This window comes from Poromitra crassiceps (genome assembly GCF_964638095.1).
Source record: "Poromitra crassiceps genome assembly, chromosome: 16".
Lineage (NCBI taxonomy): Eukaryota > Metazoa > Chordata > Actinopteri > Beryciformes > Melamphaidae > Poromitra > Poromitra crassiceps.
In genome coordinates, this window is record NC_139645.1 from 9,260,011 (window position 1) to 9,284,867 (window position 24,857).

At 43.3% G+C, this 24,857-nt stretch overlaps 1 protein-coding gene across 1 annotated transcript in view; it reads left to right on the forward strand.

The window, feature by feature from the left end:
• The window catches only part of luzp2 (leucine zipper protein 2), a gene marked incomplete at both ends in the record, with an annotated part of 263,283 nt that overhangs the window by 192,681 nt on the left and 45,745 nt on the right, over positions 1 to 24,857 (forward strand). Inside the window, one exon of the mRNA XM_083653074.1 lies at positions 13,863 to 13,925. Within this exon, the coding sequence (XP_083509200.1) occupies positions 13,863 to 13,925 (63 nt within the window). The remainder of the gene's footprint in view (positions 1 to 13,862; positions 13,926 to 24,857) is intronic.

Below are 24,857 nucleotides of genomic sequence, written 5' to 3' on the forward strand. Positions count from 1 at the left end.
GTACACACGCACGCACACACGCACACACACACACACACACACACACACACACACACACACACACACACACACACACACACACACACACACACACACACACACACACACACACACCTGTTCTTCTCTGCTGTTGATGATCACCAGATCAGCTCCTCGGTCCAGACAGTCCTGTCTGCTCTCTTGCCAGGTTTTCTCCGCGGCATTGGAGGCGTAGTACAACTTAGACTTAAATACAATCCAGCAATGATCCATTTGTGCTGCAACAAATCAACACAACAAAACAAAACATGTATGTTATATGCTCACACACGCACACAAAATAATAACTATGTGAACTGCCTTCATTTAAATTTAATAATCATAAAAAAATCCTTCAGTATTATCAGATTTATTAACAAAATCCATTTTAAAGGTCTTAGCTGACGAAGACTGTGATGCACAGTTGATTGCACTGTTGTTGACAAAATGTACTATCGTAAGTCATTTTGGATATAAATGTCTGCTAAATGATGCAATGTAATGTAATGTAATGTAATGTAATGCAATGATATAATTTTACTTATTCTGGCCAACATTTACTCACGTACATGTCAATCTGTCGTTACTGGTCTTTAACTGGTCTCTCTCTTTAGTCAGGATGTTGTTACGGCTCTTTAACTGGTCTCTCTCTTCAGTCAGGATGTTGTTACTGGTGTTTAACTGGTCTCTCTCTTCAGTCAGGATGTTGTTACTGGTCTGTAACTGTTGTTTCTCACTGGTCAGTTCACCAATGTGCTTTCTCTCCTCGTCCAAGCTGGTTTTGTCCTGAATAACTGCCATAGCAGGAAAATGACATGTTGGGGTCTCATACTGTATAACATTCACATGACTTATTTAGATGATCTATAATAGCATCACCAAACTGAAAACTCACATTGGCCGATGATCCCAGCCAGGAGGAGAAGACACAGCAGCCCCAGAAACACTGTGGCAGCTCGGAAAGGATTCCTCTTCTCTGAGCTTACACTTACAGTGACTGCACTGACTGTGGACACAAGAGCTAGAGATAGATAGATAGATAGATAGATAGATAGATAGATAGATAGATAGATAGATAGATAGAGATAGATACTTTATTGATCCTTTGCAAGAAATTGATGTGTCACATGATGCAGCCACATTCAACAGTCAGGACAACAGGAGACAAAAACTGACACTGAAACATGTAGCTAGCTAGGCACAATAATACCAGAATAAGTTGCTAAGAGTACGGCAGTGTGCCGTGAGCAGGAATTTCTGAGCAGGAATTTCTGACTTCCGGTCAGGATTTTTCAGAATAAAAGCTGTCGTTAAAAATCGATATACACAAATTGAAGTTATGTCACACAAATGGAATAAATACCCATGCAAACTACACTCTAAATCAAATATATGTAAAATTCACTCTGGTTGACATTAAAAAAAAAACATTTTACAGCCTACGGCCGCACAGAGTCCGACCAGTCAAATAAGCCCATTTTGAAATATTGTTCAAAAATTCAAATGTTGGTGCGTTGGGGAAATTTCACTGCAGTCATGTACATCAGTAGTCCCTCTATCATGCCTAACTAGTGGCTAACCCAAACAGGTGTAAAATTCACTCTTGCTGACATAAAAAAAAACATATTTTACAGCCTATGGTCGCAGAGGGTCCGACCAGTAAAATGAGACCATTTTGAAATATTGTTCAAAAATTCAAATTTTAATGCGTTGGGGAAATTCCACTGCAGTCATGTACATCAGTAGTCCCTCTATCATGCCTAACTAGTGGCTAACCCAAAGAGGTGTAAAATTCACTCTTGCTGACATTAAAAAAAACATATTTTACAGCCTATGGTCGCAGAGGGTCCGACCAGTAAAATGAGACCATTTTGAAATATTGTTCAAAAATTCAAATTTTAATGCGTTGGGGAAATTCCACTGCAGTCATGTACATCAGTAGTCCCTCTATCATGCCTAACTAGTGGCTAACCCAAAGAGGTGTAAAATTCACTCTTGCTGACATAAAAAAAAAACATATTTTACAGCCTATGGTCGCAGAGGGTCCGACCAGTAGAATGAGACCATTTTGAAATATTGTTCAAAAATTCACATTTTAATGCGTTGGGGAAATTCCACTGCAGTCATGTACATCAGTAGTCCCTCTATCATGCCTAACTAGTGGCTAACCCAAAGAGGTGTAAAATTCACTCTTGCTGACATTTGCAAAAACACATTTTACAGCCTACGGACACACAGAGTCTGAACAGTCAAATAAGCCCATTTTGAAATATTGGTCAAAAATTCAAATTTTAATGCGTTGGGGAAATTCCACTGCAGTCATGTACATCAGTAGTCCCTCTATCATGCCTAACTAGTGGCTAACCCAAAGAGGTGTAAAATTCACTCTTGCTGACATTTGAAAAAACACATTTTACAGCCTACGGACACACAGTCTGAACAGTCAAATAAGCCCATTTTGAAATATTGTTCAAAAATTCAAATTTTAATGCGTTGGGGAAATTCCACTGCAGTCATGTACATCAGTAGTCCCTCTATGTACTCTATGTACTAGAGTTGCTAAATCTACTACGGCAATAAGAAATATACATATCTAATACAGCATTATGCAAAAATCATTATGCGAAAATGTACATAAATGCAACGTGTGTTGGGGAAGATTGCTTTTAAACGTAAGTTGTAAGTCACAATGTTACATACTCGTTATTAAAATCGTTAGGGTACTTTTGCATTCCAAAGCAATACTTTCACAGCCAAGTGTACTGTCAATTATTGTTTTAAAATGTGTTTTTAAAACTTAAAAAAATATATACGTATATCAAGCAGACTTAGCTTACACTTTTCCAATTAGTGGCACTTTCTACTTTTTAAATATTTGCTCTCACACACAAAAAAGGAACGATAGGAACAAAAAGTAAAAAGAAACAACATTAAAATTTTATTTTAAATCTAATTCTAGCTGCCACAAAAAATATACATGTACAAAGATAGATATGGATAGATATATAGATAGATAGATAGATAGATAGATTGATAGATGGATAGATACTTTGTTGTTGAGTCTGTTGACCCTCAGTAGTGTCCGGTGGTGTCCTCTCCTCCGCCGAGGGGTTCTCATAAATCCTCAGGCTGTCTGCGCTCTCATAGATGTCCACAATCCTCTCCTCCTTCTCGCCTCTCTGATATCTAACCTTCTTGGTGAGGTCTACCTTGGCGTACAGATCGGCAGTCATCGCTGTATAATCACAGTGTTTTTCACACCACACATCAGCTGTGTACCTGAATCAGTTCAGCTGGACTCTACTCTACTGTAGGGTGATCTATCCTGCTCTGCTCAAGACTCCGGCAACTCACTGTATTTCAAATGTATTTAGTTCAGGAAATACAGAAGTAGGGGGAAATAGAAAATAGAGGAAGTCATGGGTATTGGGTTGGTGGGGAGGAGGAGGGGGTGATGTGGGTGCGAGTGCCTTTTTATTCTTGTATTGTCTTATATTGTCATTATAGTCTATTATCAATAATATATCCCATTACATGGAGGATGCTGGACAAAAGCATCTTCCTGAGCACATGTGGTGGGGAGGTCTATGTGCTACAGGGCTACGTGTGTGTGTGTGTGTGTGTGTGTGTGTGTGTGTGTGTGTGTGTGTGTGTGTGTGTGTGTGTGTGTGTGTATAGAGTCTCCCCTTTACATGCCCACTTTATGCTAATCCCATGCAGTTTTGCAAAAAACATGTATTTTGCATGCTGTATAAATGTGTTATTTGCACCTATTCTATTTTGATATTTTTGGAATTGCATAAATTGGGTATGACTGGAAAGTTGATACTCTTCTTATTAGAATACAGTAGTAGTAGAAATGATGTGATCATGCTGCCATGCTAGCATTACTTATGTCAGCATGTATTTTGAGCTGAGCTAAGTGCTGTTTGAATCCTCTACGCAAAAGGCTTGGTCAGTGTCAAAAGTGGGGTTTTGCTAGGTGTCTAAAGGGCGTACGTGCAGTAACACCCTTTAGACAGCAAACAAAACAAACTTTTAATGATGCAGTACGATATACAATAATGTCTTTGAACAAATGGAATGACCTGTCATGTTACCTAAAGAGCAGGTGGACCATGTGTCTCAGGACACATGACTTATTGATGTGTCCTGGCTGAGACACATTCAAAGAACTGTAACCCCCTGCAAAACTCTTAATATCAGACCTCATCTTGACCAGTTCACACTCCTAACTTTATAAAATAACATTTGAGTCTATAGGCCTCAGTATTTAATGGGAATATTAACATATTTATATTCCCAGCTGCAGGGCGAGCGAGGGAGCAAGTGAGCCCGCACAGCAGTTGAGCTGCAGGGGAGGTGAGGCCGCGCAGTGGCCGAGCTGCATATGCAAGCTGCAGGGCCAGCTCGGCAAGCTGCAGGCCGGGCGAGCCCGCGCATTGTCAAGCCTAGGAATTGAGCGCGCAAGATGCCTAGTATAGGATAGTAGAAATGATGTTATCATGCTGCAAAGCTAGCATTACTTATGTCAGCATACATTTTGAGCTGACCTAAGTGCTGTTAGGATCCTCCAGTCTACCCACAAGGCTTGGTCTGTGTCAAAAGTGGGGTTTTGCTACTGTAGGTGTCAAAATGGCGTACATGCAGTAACACCCTTTAGACAGCAAACAAACACTACTGTTACTGTCTTTGCAGTGAGCTATACAATGATTTTCATGACCCTTGGCACGTACACACGACGGTTGTCAGTCGCCAGTCACTGTTCTGCTCAGGAACAACTTGCTGTCTTCTAATCAGGAGTCTTTGTGTCATTTTAGTTTTCACACTATATATATTTCACCAGTAGCCTGTACTACGAAGCTATCTTAACAGACCCGCAATCTGTCACTTTGATCTGGTTTGACTGAACAGGATCAAAGCTATCTAGTTTAACTATACTACGACGCTGGTTTTCTACTCGATAACTGAAGCTGGCTTTATCTGGGATCTGCCTGTGCACGCGCACGTTTTTCGCTCGTGCACAGGCGCGCGTCCACGCGAAAGAGGTGCGCTAGCCAATGACATTATGAACAGCTGAGTTGATCCACGCCCACACCCATTTCCACACCCATTTCCTCATTCAATGAAAGCGCAGTGCGTGATCAGAGTTTTAGCGGATATTTAATGTAACCTATGTTAGAATGAAAATCTGCGTTGGATATAGTCTGCTGAAGGACTGCTAAAGCTGCCGCTTGTATTCACATCAGTCATTTGATTTACTTTGATCAGCGATTTCTGTCCCCTAAATGTGTAATCTCAGCCTATAAATTTCCACAATCTGTAAACCTATTTAGACCATAGATTTAGAAACGCATGCTCAATGAATAATGATCTCTATCACTCATTATGTGTGTGGTTGCACTGATCGAATAATTAATATATAAAATAATGATAATGCTGATGCCTAATATAAAAGAGAAAACTGCTGAACTGAACTGAGACGATGCGGGCATAGTTTTCATTGATAAAAACTAGCCTATTTTTGCTCATATATTGGCATACAGCCTACAGGACACAGTTCCAGCTGAAACATGCAAGTGTAGCCTGCATATTTAGTAGCCTATTGGGGCTATCCCATATTTATCCCATATCTATATTATATGTATAGGCTTTTCTGGCATGTAGGAGAATATCACCCTCACTCCATTTGAGGCTCCGTGTATGATATGCGCTGCGTGATTAATAGTGATCATATTTCTCCACGCATCGTTGAGCTGTTAAGACATAAAGTGGTAAGTAGGCTTAATTTAATTATGTAGCCTACAGAGCCACAAATGTTTTTCTTGTTCTATTCTCAGTTGACTGCAATCTATTTTTCATATGGCGATCTTATATGAATGGTGCGTGACTCCAGAGAGCCGATTATATGGGTCTGTCATGGATTTTGATCTTATCCTCTGAAGCTAACCTGGTCGGGACCAGGTTAGCTTTGCAGCGTGAGTTGCCATGGTGATTAGAAGTTAACTTGCTTTGTAGTACGGCTAAACCAGGTTCAAACTCAAACTTACTCAGATAAGGCATTAAACTAGCTACGTAGTACAGGCTCCAGGAGAATCTTTGAACCTTGGCTCAAAGTCAGAGTTATTAAGGTAAACAAACGGCGTCACTGGGTGGAAACGCGTACCTTATAATGGGACCCTATGGAGGCAGCCTTGAGTGTCTCACTCTAGCCGACTGTGCTGTTTACTAAATTCACTTCATTTAAAAAACTGCGACAGTTCACACAACTTTAACACGACATGCATATATTATACATCAGATACACTCTGCTCTCACTCAGAATGTCAAAATATAAGCGATGTGTGTTTTTGAGATATTAACGTTTGTTTGGCACAACTCATACTAGTTAACCGCTACGGGGGGTTCCGCATTTCCGGGTGGTTGTGATGTCACGCTGATTCATCCTATTGAGAGTTGATTTGAGTTAAGTTGTGGACCAGTGACATCATCAGAAGGCACTGTATCATTTTGAGTGACATCACTGGTCCACAACTGAACTCAAATCAACTCTCAATAACTTAAACGAATGTCTGCAAAACTGTTTACTGTTTTCAGGCTTTTCAGGTTGAGCGCAAAACACCAAGATCACCAAAGGTGTAACCAAAATGAAGAAATATTATCACTAAGTTTCAGGCCGATACAAATAAACTCTGACTTGGCTATTTATCTCATTGCATTTTGAATGTCATCTGTTACAATGTTGCAATCTTAACACGTTGAGTGCCATAGCCGAGATATCTCGTCTTACATAATCCAACGGTTAAGTGCCATAGACGAGCTATCTCGTCTTACATAAACATTTATTTTTTTTGACGGTGGGACATCAATCAACCCCTTTTACGTCTTCTATATCACTATTGGAGGAAGAGAATGTGTATAATCTATTTTACCGACCACTAAGTGGCGACAGTTCTCTCCAGACAGAGACAGAGAGAAAGCCACAGCCACGGGACCCGTGGCTGTGGCTTTCCGTGCTGGAGAAAGCATTCTAATTTTCAAGGAAATAGCTGGGCGTTTTTTTGACGGTGCTACGTGGATCAATGCCCCCCGCGTCTCCTATGGAGATATTGGAAGTATTGAATGTGTATAATCTATTTTACCGACCAGCTAGGTGGCGACGGTCCTCTCCCGACAGAGATAAAGTCAACCAAAAGCAGCCGCCTCCCGCGGAAATGGCTTGGCGATTTTACAGTCAGAAACGAACGAGCCTCATTCTCATACTGTAGGCGGGGACGCTTTCGCGCTGCTGCGGTGGGGGGTTCCAGAAATGGACTGGGTGAGCAGCATAAAGCCTAGAGTCGCACGGGGCTTCATCGGGGCTCTCAAACCCAAGAGACAGTGAGACCTATCCACACTCGCTGCCAGGGAGAGAGGCTGCTCAAACTCGCTGCTCAAACTCCCAGCAGCAGAGCACTCCGCAGCACAGACGGAGGGAGGAGTTTGGAGACACACACACACTCTCTCTCTCTCTCTCTCTCTCTCTCTAGTCCCGAGAGAGAGAGAGAGAGAGGAGAGAGAGAGAGAGAGAGGAGAGAGAGAGAGAGAGAGAGAGAGAGAGAGAGAGCACACAGAGTGGGAGACAAGGGCACCCATAATCACAGGCACGTGAGGTGGTTCTAAAAATCCATTTATCTCCAAACTCTCTGAAAATCTCTGAAACCATGCTGTACTCAACGGCTAATATCTACATAACTACTAACTCTGCAAACTAACTCTTTTAGACAGAGAAAGCACACATTCTATTAGTTATTTTTAGATGATTGGTGTTCACGAAGTCTTAACAGAAAATAATCCTCGGCTCTTGTAAAATGAGCCAGAATCCTCAAAAAAAAACCTGGCACAACTTACCTACAGGATTGAAAAAATGGCTGGCACTCAATGTGTTAAGAGCAAAATCCTAACAGCTGTCACATCTCCTCATCATGCTATCAGTACTCTGTACTCTGTGGGGGTACGGTGGCGCAGTCGGTAGCGCTATCGCCTCACAGCTAGAAGGTCCTGAGTTCGATTCTCGCCTGGGACGCTGTGGGGGCTGGAGTTGTGACCCCCCCATATCTTCAGTGCCCACTGCCCAGGTGGGCTATCTCGTCGAAAGGGCCTTTCTGTGTGGAGTTTGCATGTTCTCCCCGTGCTCCCCAGGGGGTTCCTCTGTACAGTACATAACCCCCCACTAAAAACATGCAGAAGATCGTCATCCGACCAGTGACGACAACATCCGAAGTTGGTCCCCGGGCGCTGGAAAGAAAAAGCGACCACTGCTCCTGGCCTGCCCCCTGGAGGAAAGGACAAGCCTGGATGGGTCAAATGCAGAGGACAAATTTCACCGGCCACCGTCAGCATGAGTGTGTGTTTGTGGCCGCATGCATGTGTTGAAGTGTTCGTGTGACAATAAAAGACGGGCTTGTCCGTCTGAAATCGTGTTTAATCATGTCTCCTCATTTCTACCTTTCCTTCACTGCTTTTCTCCCCCTGCCTGCCTGGTCAGGGTTTGAACACAACTATTCTAATTTGACAAAGAGGAAGTATTCAAAAGGTTTAGAAAAATACATCTATAAAAGACATCAAGCTAACACCGCATGAAGTAAGTGAAACCACCGTGGAGCCAAAGTTAGTGAAACCATCATACCCAAGCCACATTTCCAACCATGTGTCCTATCTCAGATCAGAGGTACTCCAATAACCATGACTTTATGGTGTATTAATTGAGACATGGGGGGGGGAATCACACCCACACAATGTTGAGTTATTTACAAATGAAAAAGTAGCATCTAGCAGCCACAGCTGCTGATAGGAATCAGTCTCATGATGACTGGTGTATGGCTTAGGAGGGATACTGCGTGCGAAGTGAGAACACAAAGAACTGAAAAAATATAGTAGCCTACTATGAACATTACATATAGGATTTAGACAACAGAACACTGAATCGTGCCCACAATTCATTGGACTATAAGAAATAACAAAGCGAGACAGAAAGAGAGTGAACTTTAATTTGAAATTCTGTCAATGATTATTCCCTCCAGCCAACACGTTCTCACTCCGACCACGTAGCATATTGACGCTTTGTCCCGTCCCTTATGCGCCACTTGTTACTAACATGGTACCCTTGAGCGACCCATGAAACGACTTGGGCTTTCCGACTAAACTCAATGCAAACCCATAGAAGTCAACTTTGACGCTTATGGCAACTGCTCCCCCATCAGCCTAACTGCTCGCCCATTAGTCAACTGCTCCCCATTAGCGTCTGGGGGGAGGTTAGGTTTAGGCGTGGGAGGTGGGAGAGGTTAGGTTTAGGGTCTGGGGGAGGTTAGGTTTAGGCATGGGGTGGGAGAGGTTAGGGTTAGGGTCTGGGAGAGGTTAGGTTTAGGCATGGGGTGGGAGAGGTTAGGTTTAGGGTTAGGGTCTGGGAGAGGTTAGCTCCTCCAGACCCTAATGGGCGAGCAGTTGACTAATGGTGGAGCAGTTAGGCTAATAGGGGAGCAGTTGCCATAAGCGTCAAAGATGACTTCCATGGGTTTGCATTGAGTTTAGTCGGAAAGCCCAAGTCGTTTCATGTGTCGCTCAAGGGTACCATGTTAGTAACAAGCGACGCACAAGGGACAGGACAAAGCGTCAATATGCGACGCGCTCAGAGTGAGAACGGGTTGCTCCAGCATAACAGTTTTGCTGAACAAACATGGAATTTATGAAAGGATAATTCCAGTGAGATATGAGATTTGATTTTTTTTTTTTTTTTTTTTTTTTTCATTTCCCACCATCCCTTTAATATTGATTATGATAGTGCATGCATCATCATTGAATATATTTTAAATCAGTTTTGTCTGACCCAATACATTGTACACAATTCTGGCTTAATATTGACACCCTCTTATTTGGGATTAACTCATCACATTTAGACAGCATTTATTTCAAAGTAGTTACTTCTAAAAACAACTAAATATAGGAATATCACATGAAATTATAATAGCACTGGAAACTGTATAGAGTGATGTAAAACAGCAAGGGAAAGCAGGAAATGAGCAAACTTCAATGATGTTGGAACGCCTTTTAAAGTTTGACCAACATTTTGCAAGCAGATTATATTTACTTATGTAGCCCCGCCCACTTGACCCATTGTATCACAACTTCCTGTTCAAAACGCCGGCTGTCTTATTTGCTCAAACTAGTCTGACTCACCTGGTCAAACCTAGTTTGACTCACATTATGTGTCAGACTAGGTTTATGAGTCACAGGAAGTGTAAATACAATCGGAACTTCCGATTGTATTTACACTTCCTGTTAGTCTCTCAAGCCAGCTGGTCTCTTCTGAATAAGGTGAATAAACTGTACTGTAAAAATGTTATGTAATGAGAGACAGCAGCTGTAACGGCAACTGATCCAAGTTTTGGCTCTCCTGTAAAATCTACTAATGCACTAATGCAAATATTTAACAAGGGGCTTTAACAAAGCTGTTATTATTGAGGAACTGTCACACCTCCTTCTCACAGACCCAGCCGTTCCTGCTGTCACATGACAGGACATTCCATCTGTTCAAAGGGTCACGATAAGAATTATTCAACTCAGCACAGTACTCATCGCCATTACGATTGTCAGGCTGCTCCCGTCCCCAGTATCTGAAACAGAAACACAGGAGGACAAGGAGTCAAACCCTGTGGTAACCCCAGCTAAGTGCTGTTTGAATCCTCTACCCAAAAGGCTTGGTCAGTGTCAAAAGTGGGGTTTTGCTAGGTGTCAAAAGGGCGTACATGCAGTAACACCCTTTAGACAGCAAACAAAACAAACTTTTAAAGATGCAGTACGCTATACAATAATGTCTTTGAACAAATGGAATGACCTGTCATGTTACCTAAAGAGCAGGTGGACCATGTGTCTCAGGACACATGACTTATTGATGTGTCCTGGCTGGGACACATTCAAAGAACTGTAAACCCTGTAAAACTCTTACTATCAGACCTCATCTTGACCAGTTCACACTCCTAACTTTATAAAATAACATTTGAGTCTATAGGCCTCCGTATTTAATGGGAATATTAACATATTTATATTCCCAGCTGCATTGTGAGCGAGGGAGCAAGTGAGCCCGCACAGCAGTTGAGCTGCAGGGGGGGTGAGGCCGCGCAGTGACCAAGCTATAAGCTGCAGGGCCAGCTCGGCAAGCTGCAGGCCGGGCGAGCCCACGCATTGTCAAGCCTAGGAATCGAGCGCGCAAGATGCCTAGTATAGGATAGTAGAAATGATGTTATCATGCTGCAAAGCTAGCATTACTTATGTCAGCATACATTTTGAGCTGAGCTAAGTGCTGTTAGGATCCTCCAGTCTACCCACAAGGCTTGGTCAGTGTCAAAAGTGAGGTTTTGCTAGGTGTCAAAATGGCGTACATGCAGTAACACCCTTTAGACAGAAAACAAACATTACTGTTATTGTCTTTGCAGTGAGCTATACAATGATTTTCATGACCCTTTGAACAAATGGAATGTCTTAAAGAGCAGGTGGACCATGTGTCTCAGGACACATGACTTATTGATGTGTCCTGGCTGGGACACATTCAAAGAACTGTAAACCCCTGCAAAACTCTTACTATCAGACCTCATCCTGACCAGTTCACACTCTTAATCTTATAGAATAACATTTGAATCTGTAGGCCTAAGTATTTCATGGGAATATTAACATATTTATATTCCCAGCTACAGGGTGAGCGAGGGACCAAGTGAGCCCGCACAGCAGTTGAGCTGCAGGGGCGGTGAGGCCACGCAGTGGCTGAGCTGCATATGCAAGCTGCAGGGCCAGCTCGGCAAGCTGCAGGCCGGGCGAGCCCGCGCATTATCAAGCCTAGGAATTGAGCGCGCAAGATGCCTAGTATAGGATAGTAGAAATGATGTTATCATGCTGCAAAGCTAGCATTACTTATGTCAGCATACATTTTGAGCTGACCTAAGTGCTGTTAGGATCCTCCAGTCTACCCACAAGGCTTGGTCTGTGTCAAAAGTGGGGTTTTGCTACTGTAGGCGTCAAAATGGCGTACATGCAGTAACACCCTTTAGACAGCAAACAAACCCTACTTTTACTGTCTTTGCAGTGAGCTATACAATGATTTTCATGACCCTTGGCACGTACACATGACGGTTGTCAGTCGCCAGTCACTGTTCTGCTCAGGATACACAAGTTGCTGTCTTGTAATCAGGAGTCTTTGTGTCATTTTAGTTTTCACACTATATATATTATATATATTATTATATATGTTATATATTTCACCAGGAGAATCTTTGAACCTTGGTTCAAAGTCAGAGTTATTAAGGTAAACAAATGGCATCACTGGCCTTCCTCCAGGCCAGGAGCAGTGGGGCAGCTTTCTTGTGTACAGCGCCCGGGGATCATCTTCTAAACGTTGTCGTCACTGGTCAGATGACGATCTTCTGCTGATGTTTTTAGTAGGGGTCCATACCGATGTTGTATGGAGGAACCCCCAGGGGAGCACGGGGAGAACATGCAAACCATACAGAAAGGCCCTTTTGACGAGGTAGCCCACCTGGGCCATAGGCACTGAAGACAAGGGGACACACCCTCAGCGTCCCAGGCGGGAATCGAACCCAGGAACTTCTAGCTGTGAGGCGACAGCGCTACTACTGCACCCGTACCCCCATATTTCAAACTCCTTGAGCATCTTATAGGTTGTCAAACAGCATGTGATAAAACAGCTGGTTTTAAGAAGTAGCGCTAATCTACTGTATTACAAGCCTGTCTCATCACAAGACCAAGTCATGCCGGGACAGTCAAAATATGATGAATTGGTTCCAGACATTTTCGAGACAATTTTGCAGGTTTGCTGCAAGCATTTATCATACTGTATAACATGTCAGAGCCTTCTCTCACCTTCCCTCTCCCTAGATGTTTGCCTGCCACATGTACAACACACACACACACACGTGCACGCACACACACACACACACACACACACACACACACGCACACACACACACACACGTACACACACACACGCACACGCACGTACACGCACACACACACACACACACTCTCTCACACACACACACACACACTCACGTGCACAGAGGTCCTGCGGGACATCTCATATACACCTATTTGAGCTTCTTGGCACTGGCTTCCCATCTGTTCAGACGGCAGGACAGTGTCTGGTTTAACCTCTGAGCAACTCTGTCTTTTTGTCTGATTGTATTTATGTCTGACTTTTCCCCCTTTTGACTGTTTGCTGGTCTTATTTGAACTATGTTGCTCTTGTGAAGCAATGCTCTGTGAAAGGTGCTATATAAATCAACTTTACTTACAAACACACACACACACACACACACACACGTACATGTGCGCACAATGCATAATGTAAAGTTAATTCATTCATTCTTTATTTAAACTCGAAAATTCATTGAGGACAAGTCTCATTTCCAATGGTGTTGAGTATTACACAATAAAAAGATAGTACATATAAATACAATAAATATATCCAAAGTGCAAACATAATACAGTGTAAACATATAAAGTGTGTGCAGACAATCAAAACAACGTACTGCAGATTGTGGTGGTGGAATGGTTTGTGATTAGGGATAGATACCAAAGTATTGAATTTTAGAGTTTGTTGTATGCTTGGTGTTTCATTGTTGTAAAAATAATAATAATTCCCCCTCAGGTATCATTTCTATTGTATCTTACGTTATATGTGGGACGAAAGTGGGGGAAATGCAATGTAAACAGGCTGAGGACTGTTCAGCCTCAAATTAGAAAGAAAACTGACAGAAAACAACACTTATTTCTTTCTTTCTTTCTTCTTTTTTCAGAACAAGAGCCTGAAAACTAAACTCCTCTCGGGCAACAAACTTTGCGACGCCTACGCAGAAGAGGTACATGTAAGCCTTTTGAATTAGTTCATTCTGGATGGTTTTATATTTACATGCTGTAGTGACAGCTCCAGCTGTGTTCTTTGTACATGCAATAGGTCCAATCATGGATAACAGACTCAAAAAGGTTGTTAGTGACCATAACCCCGAATGGTGAACAACAAAAACAAAAATAGAGACGAACTTAACAGTGATTATCTTTAACTGCTGCGATGATAATATAACTTTATTCTTTGAGATGACAGAACATTGCAGTTTCCCTCTTTTCTAAATCAAATGTGGCAAAAGGGAGATTCACAAAAATATGTATTTGGTGTCTCTCTCTCCCGCTTTCTCTCTGCTGACAAACACAAGTTGTGCTGCAGCTGGAGCATTTTTTTTTTAAGTAGAACTGATGATGGTGGCAGTCAGGAGTTCATTGTTGCTGTGTCCTGCGTGTCCTCTCCTCCAGGTGTGCAGTCAGCAGCAGCATCCTCTCGGGCCTAGCAGACAAAACAGTGTTTGTGCAACAAGCTTACCAGATATTTCCAATACATGTCTGGTATCCATACTACCTTTTATGATCTCTGTTACAAATATATATATATATATATATATATATATATGGGCACACAGCCTTATGCAGCTGGTGATTCCTGGCATGTACTGTGGACTTGCTACTGTACGTTGAGGGTTTTGCTGTTGCAGCTTTAAAGGAACAGCTCACCCTAAAATCCAAAATACATATTTTTCCTCTCACCTGTGGTGCTATTTTCTTTTGCAGTCTCATGTAGGAACTAGCTAGCAGCTAGCGGGTGTAGTTCGGTCAAAAGAAAATAATTCCCCCATGAAACTGCTCAGCTCATAACAAGGTCTGTGGATTATCTTGAGTAACCGGGTCATGATTTCTGGAAAGAGACATTGCTGTTGAGTTTTTCAAATGTATTTCTTTGGCACTTTGAGCAGCACAAGCCGAGTGCCATCCAGTTCCATTGTATTGGAGAGAAGGCAGAAACTCTTTGGCCGATATCTCCAAAACTCAGGCAACTAACACAAAACGATATAGATGGATAAATAGCAGTACAGGTGAGAGGGAATATACTGTATGTATTTTTGATGTTAGGGTGAGCTGTTCCTTTAAGCACAGACAATGTGTGGCAACGTGCACAGCTTGATAGATGGTAACCTTGGTGTGGAGATCTTCTCTGGTCAGATCCTCTGGGCTGCACTTTCCCTAAGGCAGCGTACGTTTGTTTGATCAATGCTGCCAGTCCTGGGAGAGGATCCTGCCGAGGTATATCTGAAAGACAGAACTACTGTTAGTGCTTCTGCATCCTCAGGAGAAGACGGGCGGCCATATGGACGGAGGGTCGGACTTCCCCGTGGAGGCCAGCCCGCGGCTTGGCCCATCCTGCTCTATACAGTAGGTCCTGCAAAGCTAAAACAAGAACAGACTCTCTGCAGAAGAGACCACACCACAGGACGGGCTGAGCAGCCAGATCCAATTAGGCCCGGTATAAAAGTTCCCCGCTCACTGTGGAGAAGGCGTTTGGGAAAGATCCTGATTGTTATGTTGTCAGTCCGTATCAGCTTTGCCAGAATCTTGGCAGCAACGGCACGGAGACGCCTCCCCGTTGCAACACATCGACTAGCCCTTGTACTCGTCGATGCTAACGTTGCGCGCCTCCATATCCTGAGGGACGTCCCCCCAGTCCCAGCGCTCTTTCATACTGGTGGTGCACTCCTGTGCAGAGCCCCCCCACCCCCCCACACCCCTCTTCTCCTGCTTGTCTAGTTTTCACAGATTTGTTGTGAAGGCCTGGAGGCCCCACGGTGTTCTGCTAGAATAGCCATGAACACTGTTAGACGGCCGGGGTCACTGTCTTCAATTACTGTGGGAGACAATAAAAGCTCCAGTTAATCAGCGAGGGGAGCATTCGTTCAAGCCCCTTTTGCTTTCATCCCGGAGAGATATCCTCGCTTAAAGGGGACAAGTTCACAGATTACACCTGTAATCACAATTGGAATGAAAAGAGATTAATATACCGGTGCTGAAAATAACAATTACCACAAGAGCAGGTAATTGTTAATATCAGTGTATTACAAGGTTGTCTGTTTTGTAAGGAGCTGCTCTGTTGTTGTTGTCTCTATATTCTGGTGAATGGTCTGTTTATGCAGAGTCCGGGAGGCTTTTGTGTTGTTTTCTTAAATGCACTGTTCAAATCATCACTACCGAGCTTCCATTCTCATCGAATTATAATCATCACTCTGAACGCCCACCGCCAGCATCAAAAGATGAACCCACATTAAACTCGTATAAAACACGTTTACCCCCTTGCCGTACTTAACGAATCTTTTCAATTCACTTTTCCTCGCAGCAGTTGGCGAGTGAGGCAAAAACAATGCTTGAGATACGCTGTCCAATCAAATGACTTGATGTACGCTGTCCAATCAAATGACTTGATGTACGCTGTCAAATCACATGACTTGAGATACGCTGTCCAATCACATGAGTTGAGATACACTGTCAAATCAAATGACTTGATATACACTGTCCAATCAAATGACTTGATGTACGCTGTCGAATCACATGACTTGAGATACGCTGTCCAATCACATGACTTGAGATACGCTGTCGAATCACATGACTTGAGATATGCTGTCCAATCACATGACTTGAGATACGCTGTCCAATCACATGACTTGAGATACGCTGTCCAATCACATGACTTGAGATACACTGTCCAATCACATGACTTGAGATATGCTGTCCAATCACATGACTTGAGATATGTTGTCGAATCAAATGACTTGAGATACGCTGTCCAATCACATGACTTGAGATATGTTGTCCAATCAAATGACTTGAGATAGGCTACGCTGTCGAATCAAATGAGGGCTTTGAAGCCATGTCCAATCTGAGATTAGGCCTGATCTGTTCTAGCGCGCTTTGGATCAACTTTCCAAGCTCATAGCTCTCATTGTTGTACATCCAGTTTAACATTGTGTGTGAGTAAACAGCAGCTTTCCTTTATTATGCATGCATATTATATTATTCATCTCATGAAAATGGACTTTTTTCCCTTCTTATTATTAGCGTGGTAATCTTTTCACACAAAGCAGCTTTAACTTGGCTTTTCGTGTTATTTGAAATCTTGCATCTTCCAGTCAGTGTTGTGTGGTGAAATCTACTCTAGCTGACTAAACTACGAGCAACATCAAACAGAAACTGAATGACACTTTACCTACTACACTAAACATTAGGTAACAAAGGTGGCTAACACCGCTTCACACACCTGTGCTGATTCATTCTTGATAAGAAATGATAACAGCAAATCACAATATGCATCAATGAATATCTTCATTGACTGTGGAATTGATAAGTGAGTGAGGTTAACAGAGTCCAGTGAAGTCTAGGAAGAAGAGCTGCTATCTGGTACTATTTACTTGAGTTCATCACCAGAATCAGAATCAGAAATACTTTATTGATCCTCGGGGGGGAATTAAGTGGGCATTGAAAGGAATTGTAAAACTGAAGGATGGTAGAAGACCATGTAAAATCCTTAAACCCATAGAAGAGCATTTAATCCTGAATTTGAACTAAAAATGCGGAAAATAGGGACAAGCTTAAAAATGTTAAACAAAATGCTACTTATTAATTTTAAAAGCCTTGGCTGATGAAGAATGTGATGTACAGTTAATTTAACTAACTGTTGACAAAATTGACTATCAAAGTCGCTTTGGAAAAAAGTGGCTAAATTATGCTAATGTAATGTAAAATAACCAAAATCTGCATTTTATGATGACAACAGTGACGTGCTTACACTATAGTTGATGAGGAAGATTGTACAATTAAGATTTTCTAACTTCTTTTTCCCAATAACACAATCCACACCTATGAGAAAAGTGTTGTCTGGATAAGCCTCAGTGTAACTGGCCACAGTCGGTGCATTGTGCCTCCTGTTTTAATCCCATGCTGCTTTATAATCCTAATCCTTTTTCACGCTTATAATTCATCAAATCATTTTTCATCCCATTTGCCACAACACCACATTGGCGACACACTCAGGATGTTTTCACTGTGTGTGTTTGTGTGTGTGTGTGTGTGTGTGTGTGTGTGTGTGTGTGTGTGTGTGTGTGTGTGTGTGTGTGTGTGGAGGGAAGCATTTTCTCCTGCCAACGTTGTCTTTTATAAATCTCAAAAAGTGCACAGCAAGACATTAGTTGAATGGTCACTGTTCAAACATGACCGGAACAGGGATGGGTCACCGAAGAAGAATGAACACAGACATGAAAAATTCATTCAGGGATCTCTCTCTCTCTCTCTCTCTCTCTCTCTCTCTCTCTCTCCCCCTCTCCCTCTCTCTCCCTCTCTCTCTCTCTCTCTCTCCCCCTCTCTCTCTCTCTCTCTCTCTCTCTCTCCCCCTCTCCCTCTCTCTCTCTCTCTCTCTCTCTCTCTCTCTCTCTCTCTCTCTCTCTCTCTCTCTCTCTCTCTCTCTCTCTCTCTCTCTCTCTGGCAGCCGAACCGCTGGCCTGACTCAGCTGTGTGCTTGCCCACTTCTCCGACCACACACTCACTCACACACACACACACACACACACACACACACACACACACACACACACACACACACTCCACAAATCCACCAGTCCATTTAAATGGAGCAGGAAAGTAGCTCTGCTGGTGAATGTAGCAGCGCTCTGCGTGCTACGCAGAGCGGTGCTGTTTTTTGCTCGTAATCCGCTCCATTGGAAAAATGTCGCACAACCTTTCGGAAACCAGACGCGGCCGACGTCCTCGGGGGGAAACATCCGATAGCTCCAAAAAACCTGAGTTAATGGCAGAGTTAAGGCCGTGGAGCGGAGGAGAGAGACGGAGTGCTCTCTTGCAGATGTTATGGAATCCACTTTTTTCCCCCTCAAGAGTAGGGATGGGAATCGAGAACCGGTTCTTGTTGAGAACCGGGTCCCAGTGGATCAATTCCTTGGAATCTTTAGCCAAAATCCTTAACAATTCCACTATCGATTCCATGCGCGATGACGTCACACGCTGCGACACGCACGCAACACAGCCTTGTTTTGTTTAGACCGCAGCCACCGGTCTAGCCACCGTCTAGGCAGAAGCAAAACGATGACCACAGTGCCACAGTGCTTGCAAAACCTCTATTTCGTCAAAGGGGGGAAATACTAGCAATATGCAGAAACATTTGTCCACACAGCATGCAATAATTTTGGAGGAATGTCACGTTTCTGATGTGCTACGGAGTGACGATAACGTGGCTAACAGCAGCGCGGCTAACGTTAGCGCTCCTCCAGACCCTGGCTATTGTGTGTTTATTGTTTGTGCCATTTGTTTCATTGCGTAAACCAGATTTCACCAATACTCCATTTCCATCCATTTAATTTAGAGGATGATGACGTTCAGAGTCAGACTGGTTCAGAGGCTGGTAGTCGCTCTTGGTCAGAAGCTGCAGCGAGTACTTCTTGTGCTGCGCACTTCAGGCCCCTCCATTCACCCAGGCAGGGAAGAGTAAAATGACCGAGGCGAGGGTAAACGAATGTCACCGAGCAGTGACTAGTTTGTCTGACATGCCAGCTAAAGTAAAATGTCAAAGTTGCATGTTGTCATTCTAACCACTAGTTCTGTTTCATTCATTCCCACTATATATTTTCTATAGGGAGATGACAAAGATGCTCAACCCAAAATACAAACCCCCAAACAAAGCCAGTTTAACAGACACTGATCCCTGCTTGGTATGGGACTGAAAAGAGCAATCTGATCTCAGAGCTGAATAAGAATACATAATTATAATGATAATAATATAAAAGAAAATTAATGTTAATAAACCCGTTTGTACTCTTTTTTTTTTCCTTGCCCAATGAGAATCGATAAGAGAATCGATAAGGAATCGGATCGATAAGCAGAATCGAAAATGGAATCGGAATCGCTAAAATCTTATCAATTCCCATCCCTACTCAAGAGCAGGAATTTGGGCTATCTCTAAACTCCTGTGTGATTTGCCATGGTGTTTTTTAACTCATTGAGTGCCAATGACGACTTTAGTCGTCAATTGCTTTAGTAACGTTGAGTGCCAAAGACGACTAAAGTCGTCAATTGCGTTTTTTGACGGTGGGACGTGTATCAAAGCCAGATCCATCTCCTGTGAAAGTATGGTGGCTGTCGAATGTGTAAAAGCTATTTTAGGGACCCATTAGGTGGCGACAGTGCTCTCCAGATTACAGAAAGGCCAGGAGAAAAGAGAGAAGAAGTCATGAGGAAACGGAAATCGCATCGATATGCATGAAGCATAACGTTAGCTGTGCCTGTGAACAGCAGTCAATCTGCTGACACCACAATTGAGCTCCTCCGTGTCCGCTGCAATAGCCCCTCCATATGATTTAGTTGCCGACACCAGCCTCTTTCTGAAAAGTTACATTATTCTCAGCTGGGAGCCGGGACAGGTTGTGAAAAAGCGGGGGGATGCAGCACACTTTTCAGTGCAGAGGGAGCAAAAGCAGAGCGAGAGCAAACGCAGCGACACTCAGAGTCGCGCAGAGACACTCCCACGAAGGAGGAGGAGGAGGGGGGTGGGGCACGCAGGGCAGCGTACAACACACAACACCCACACAGCAGGCTCGATTGACAGAGACAGGCAAACAAGCTATCTGATGCCCACCAGCAGTAAATCAACACCAGCAAGAAGGTGTAGGGTCTGCGCACGCAGGGGCCAGCGCTGCTGGTTGCAGCTAAAAAATATTATTTTGCCAAACAAAATTCCTTTGTTTTCACTGTTTTATTGAAGTAAATTATTTTTGAGGTGTCACATCAGAAAATATTACCTTCAGAGTCAGTCATGTGCTTGAAATGCTATATTTCACAAAAGGCTCAATATCTCAGCTTCTAGATGGAAACGCCATTTTTTTCTGTTTTTGACCTATCTTCTCCGGCTGATAACTAAAGAACGGAAAATGATATCAATAAACTTTTTTTTGCTGCTGATACAATAGAGTCTCATCGTTCTTTGTGCGTGTTCAGTGTTTACATAGTAATATCACACAATATTCTGTGGGCCTCGAGAAATCACTGAAAACGCTCTGAAACTCTGGCACTGGGAGCGTCCGTTCTCCAAAAGTGGCTGGCACTCAATGAGTTAACAAATATCATGTGGATTAAGGATATTGTCAGGCCTCCGTGTTCAAGTTCTATTTCTAATTGCTAGAATTGCATCTTATTCTCTCATCCTGATTTCATGGAAACAATTGAAATCTATACAGACAATCTATGATCTGCTAGACTTGGGGGGGGGGGGGGGTTATTGTAATGAGTGGGTTTTTTCAGGGGAATGGTCACATGACACATACAATTAAGTCTACAGTGCTGTCGAATTCTGTGACCTTTATTTTTGGGTAATTAATGATCTCGGAAAAAGATATTCTGTGATAATGGACGCCCGGGTGCGGCGGTGGATTCCCTGTCTGCCAAAACGAAGGTCGCAGGTTCGGGCCCCCGTGTTACTTCCGGCTTGGTCGGGCGTCCATACAGGCACAAACAGCCGTGTCTGCAGGTGGGAAGCCGGATTAAGGGTAAATGTCCTGGTCGCTGCACTAGTGCCTCCTCTGGTCAGTCGGGGGCACCTGTTTGGGGGGGAGGGGAACTGGGGGGAATAGCGTGATCCTCCCATGCGCTACAGTACGTCCTGCTGATGAAACTCCTCGCTGTGTCAGGTGAAAAGAAGCGGCTGGCGGCTGCACGTGTATCAGAGGGAGCATGTGCTAGTCTAAAACTCTCCACCAGATCGACAGAGGTGGTGGAGCAACGACCGGGACACTTTAACAACGAATTGGACAATTGGGAAGAAAGGAAAGAGGAAGTTGTGCCTCAGTTTGTGATAGAGACTTGTGAGTGTGAGATTTATGCTCTGTGCTCGGAAGACAGTCTGAATGTGCCCAAAGCAAAACGAATGTATTGGAATAAACAAATCTAAAAAATGCTTGCAGGTGGTTGCTGGGCGTTGATTTAATTACAGTTATACAGTAGTGTAGATCTGATGCAGATGCCATGCTGTTCACTCATCTGCTTTACCAGGTAATTACCAGGTAAATACCCAGTAAAGTCTTGTAATTACCAGGTAAATAAATACCTGGTAGTTACCAGGTAAATACCTGGTAATTACCGTACTGTAAAAGGAAGGGTTACCCATAAGATATCATGCTACCGCCCTCGCTTGGTTCATTATAGAAGTTTCTACCCTCCAGAGTCAGAATACATGCAAAGTGAGTTTATTTGTAGAGCACATTTTATACAGAGGCAATTCAAAGTGCTTTACATAAAACCGGTAAAATAAATAAAATAGATAAAAGAAATAGACTATAAAGTACATACAGAAATAAAAGAGGTAGTGAAAAAGATAAGACTCGCTCAAAATAATCAAAATGCATTACTTTACTTTAAAAGAATCAAAACAAGTAAAAATAGAGATATATTTTACCCCTTTAAACATAGCATAGTGTGTGTTACTTCTTGGTATTTCCAGTCACATGTTTGTGAGTGAATCCGTATTCTTTAAAAATATAATCATTCTTATAATGTATAATCCTCCTGTCCAATGCGCACTTTGCCTCAATCCTGCCCTGGTTTTTAGCTCAGAGTCCCGCCTGATCTCACCACGCAGTTGCAGATGGGGTCTGAGAATTGTCAAATAGGTCAAAGTCTCTCCCACTCCCAATGGATATGAGACAAGGTTAACCATTCGAGCTCACCAAGTTTCCCAGGTTTTTAATTTGCTATTTAGTATCCACTCTCACGCTACGCTGCTACAGAGGAGGTCACTGCCCGCTTTTTGTTCAGACACTAGATGAAAATCATATTTTCCTATCTCAGTCGAGTTGCTCTAGAATTTAACGGTCCCCCGCATATGTCATGAATTGATTATATATTTCTGTCGAATGTACACTTTGCCCCAACCCTGCCCTGGTTGTTTGCAGCATGCAGCATGAGGAGATGTGTCATATCAGTGCTATAAGTAACAAACATGGCGTACACGTACACAGCAGTTAGATGTCATGTAATATTAGAAAGGCCAGCACCCAATACAGGAAGAGGAATCTCAGGAGTCTCGGGCGTCAGGAGGGAGTAGCGTTGGCTACACATAAAAATGTTTCATGTTCGGTTGCTTTGATGATGTGTTGTTTGGGAGGATGCACTGCGCTCCCGGCGTTGCGCGCGCGCGGGGGAGTATATAAAATCTATAAATTATCTTGACTGAAATGAGCGAAATGAAATATCAAGTCCGGTGGGGAATTCTTTTTTTTTGTTGGCAGCCAGCCGCCGGTGTGCCTCGGCTCTCTCCCGCTTCAGCCAGTCAGGCACACTTGACAAAAATAGGACAAGCTGTTTAAAGTGGGGAAGGAAGTGAGCGAGCAGGTTTTCAGCGGCGAGCAGGTTTCTGAAAAGCACCGCTGTGTGCCGAGCATCTCGAGGATGCTTTCACTCACCTGCCAGCGCCCCGGCTGTCACCTGTTTGGATCTGCTCTTTATGTGCTGCCTGTGTGGGGCAGTGGTAGGGTTTCTCTCAGGTGACGTATTATAGTGTTGAGTTATGTGCACAGAGTTCAAATTGATCTGTACTTTGCAACAACAACAACAACAACAAAATAATAATAATGCATTGTCATCATTCTCTTTCAATAACAATGCAAGATAATATGTGTGTCATTGCTGAAATTGTTATGACACTGATGTGCAATGACAATGAATAATCATTCCGAAATATTCTTAAACTTCCCAACATGTACTACTTTGGACTTTTTTTGCATTCTGGGAAAACTGTAATTTGCTTCTGTCATGATCTCCTTTGATTTTATCCCCCCCCCCCCATATTAGTGCTAATTTTAATTTATTTCTCCTGGTTGCTGCTCCACCCTCTGCCGATCTGGGGAGAGCCGAAACTGGCTCCATGCTTCCTCCGAGACAAGGGCAGTAGCCAGCCGCTTCTTTTCACCTGACAGGGGAAGCTTCACCGGTAGGACATAGCACGTGGGAGGATCACGCTATTCCGACGAGTTCCCCTCCCTCTGAACTGGCGCCCCTAACGACCAGAGGAGGCACCACTTCAGCGACCAGGATATTGTATGTTTTGGTGAGGGGTTCCTATATGAAGGAAACCCCTAGGGGGCACAGGGAGAACATGCAGTTTGCATGTTTGCAGTTTGCATGTTTGTGCCACACAGAAAGGCCCTTTTTGACAACCCCACCTGCACTCCTTCAGCGTTCACAGCGTCCCAGGTGGGAATCGAACCCAGGACCTTCTAGCTGTGAGGCGACAGCGCTTAGCACTGCACCACCGTGCCCCCCCCCCCCATGATCTCCTTTTCTACATTCAAGACGGCTCACACAGTGCACTGCATATAGCTATTTCATTTGAGTTCAAAAAGAAGAACATATTTCAGAAGAAACCCTCCAAGGCTGTTCCATTGTACTTTTGGGTGCTTCGTTTTCAGATATTGAACTGGGCGGTTTGGCTCCATCTTGTAGTCCACGGTATCGACACAGCCTGAGAATGAAAGAGCAGGTAAAAAATCAATGTTTTAAAAAACTAATCTACATGAAACAATGGGGTCGCTCAACTGCACTGCAGCCCGTCGTTTGAGCGGGGAAATGAGGCAAGAGGAGGGCAGAACTGGGAGAGAGGAGCGTGAGCTACGGTAAATGGAAAGATAGATTTCATTACAATGTTTCTAAACGAGGCAAAAGTTGGTACGATATCGTCTTGAGGCAGGAGGTCATAGTCATGATGTCAGTCTGAGATCACTTCCTTCATATTTATATAACTTATCAACTTTTCCCACTTAGTATTTATTCAGATTTTGCTGCATGCTTGTATTGATAAATGTTTGCAGATCTAGGATGATAGGCATGAGGAGAGACTGACATTCCACATCTGGGGTGAAGGGTTA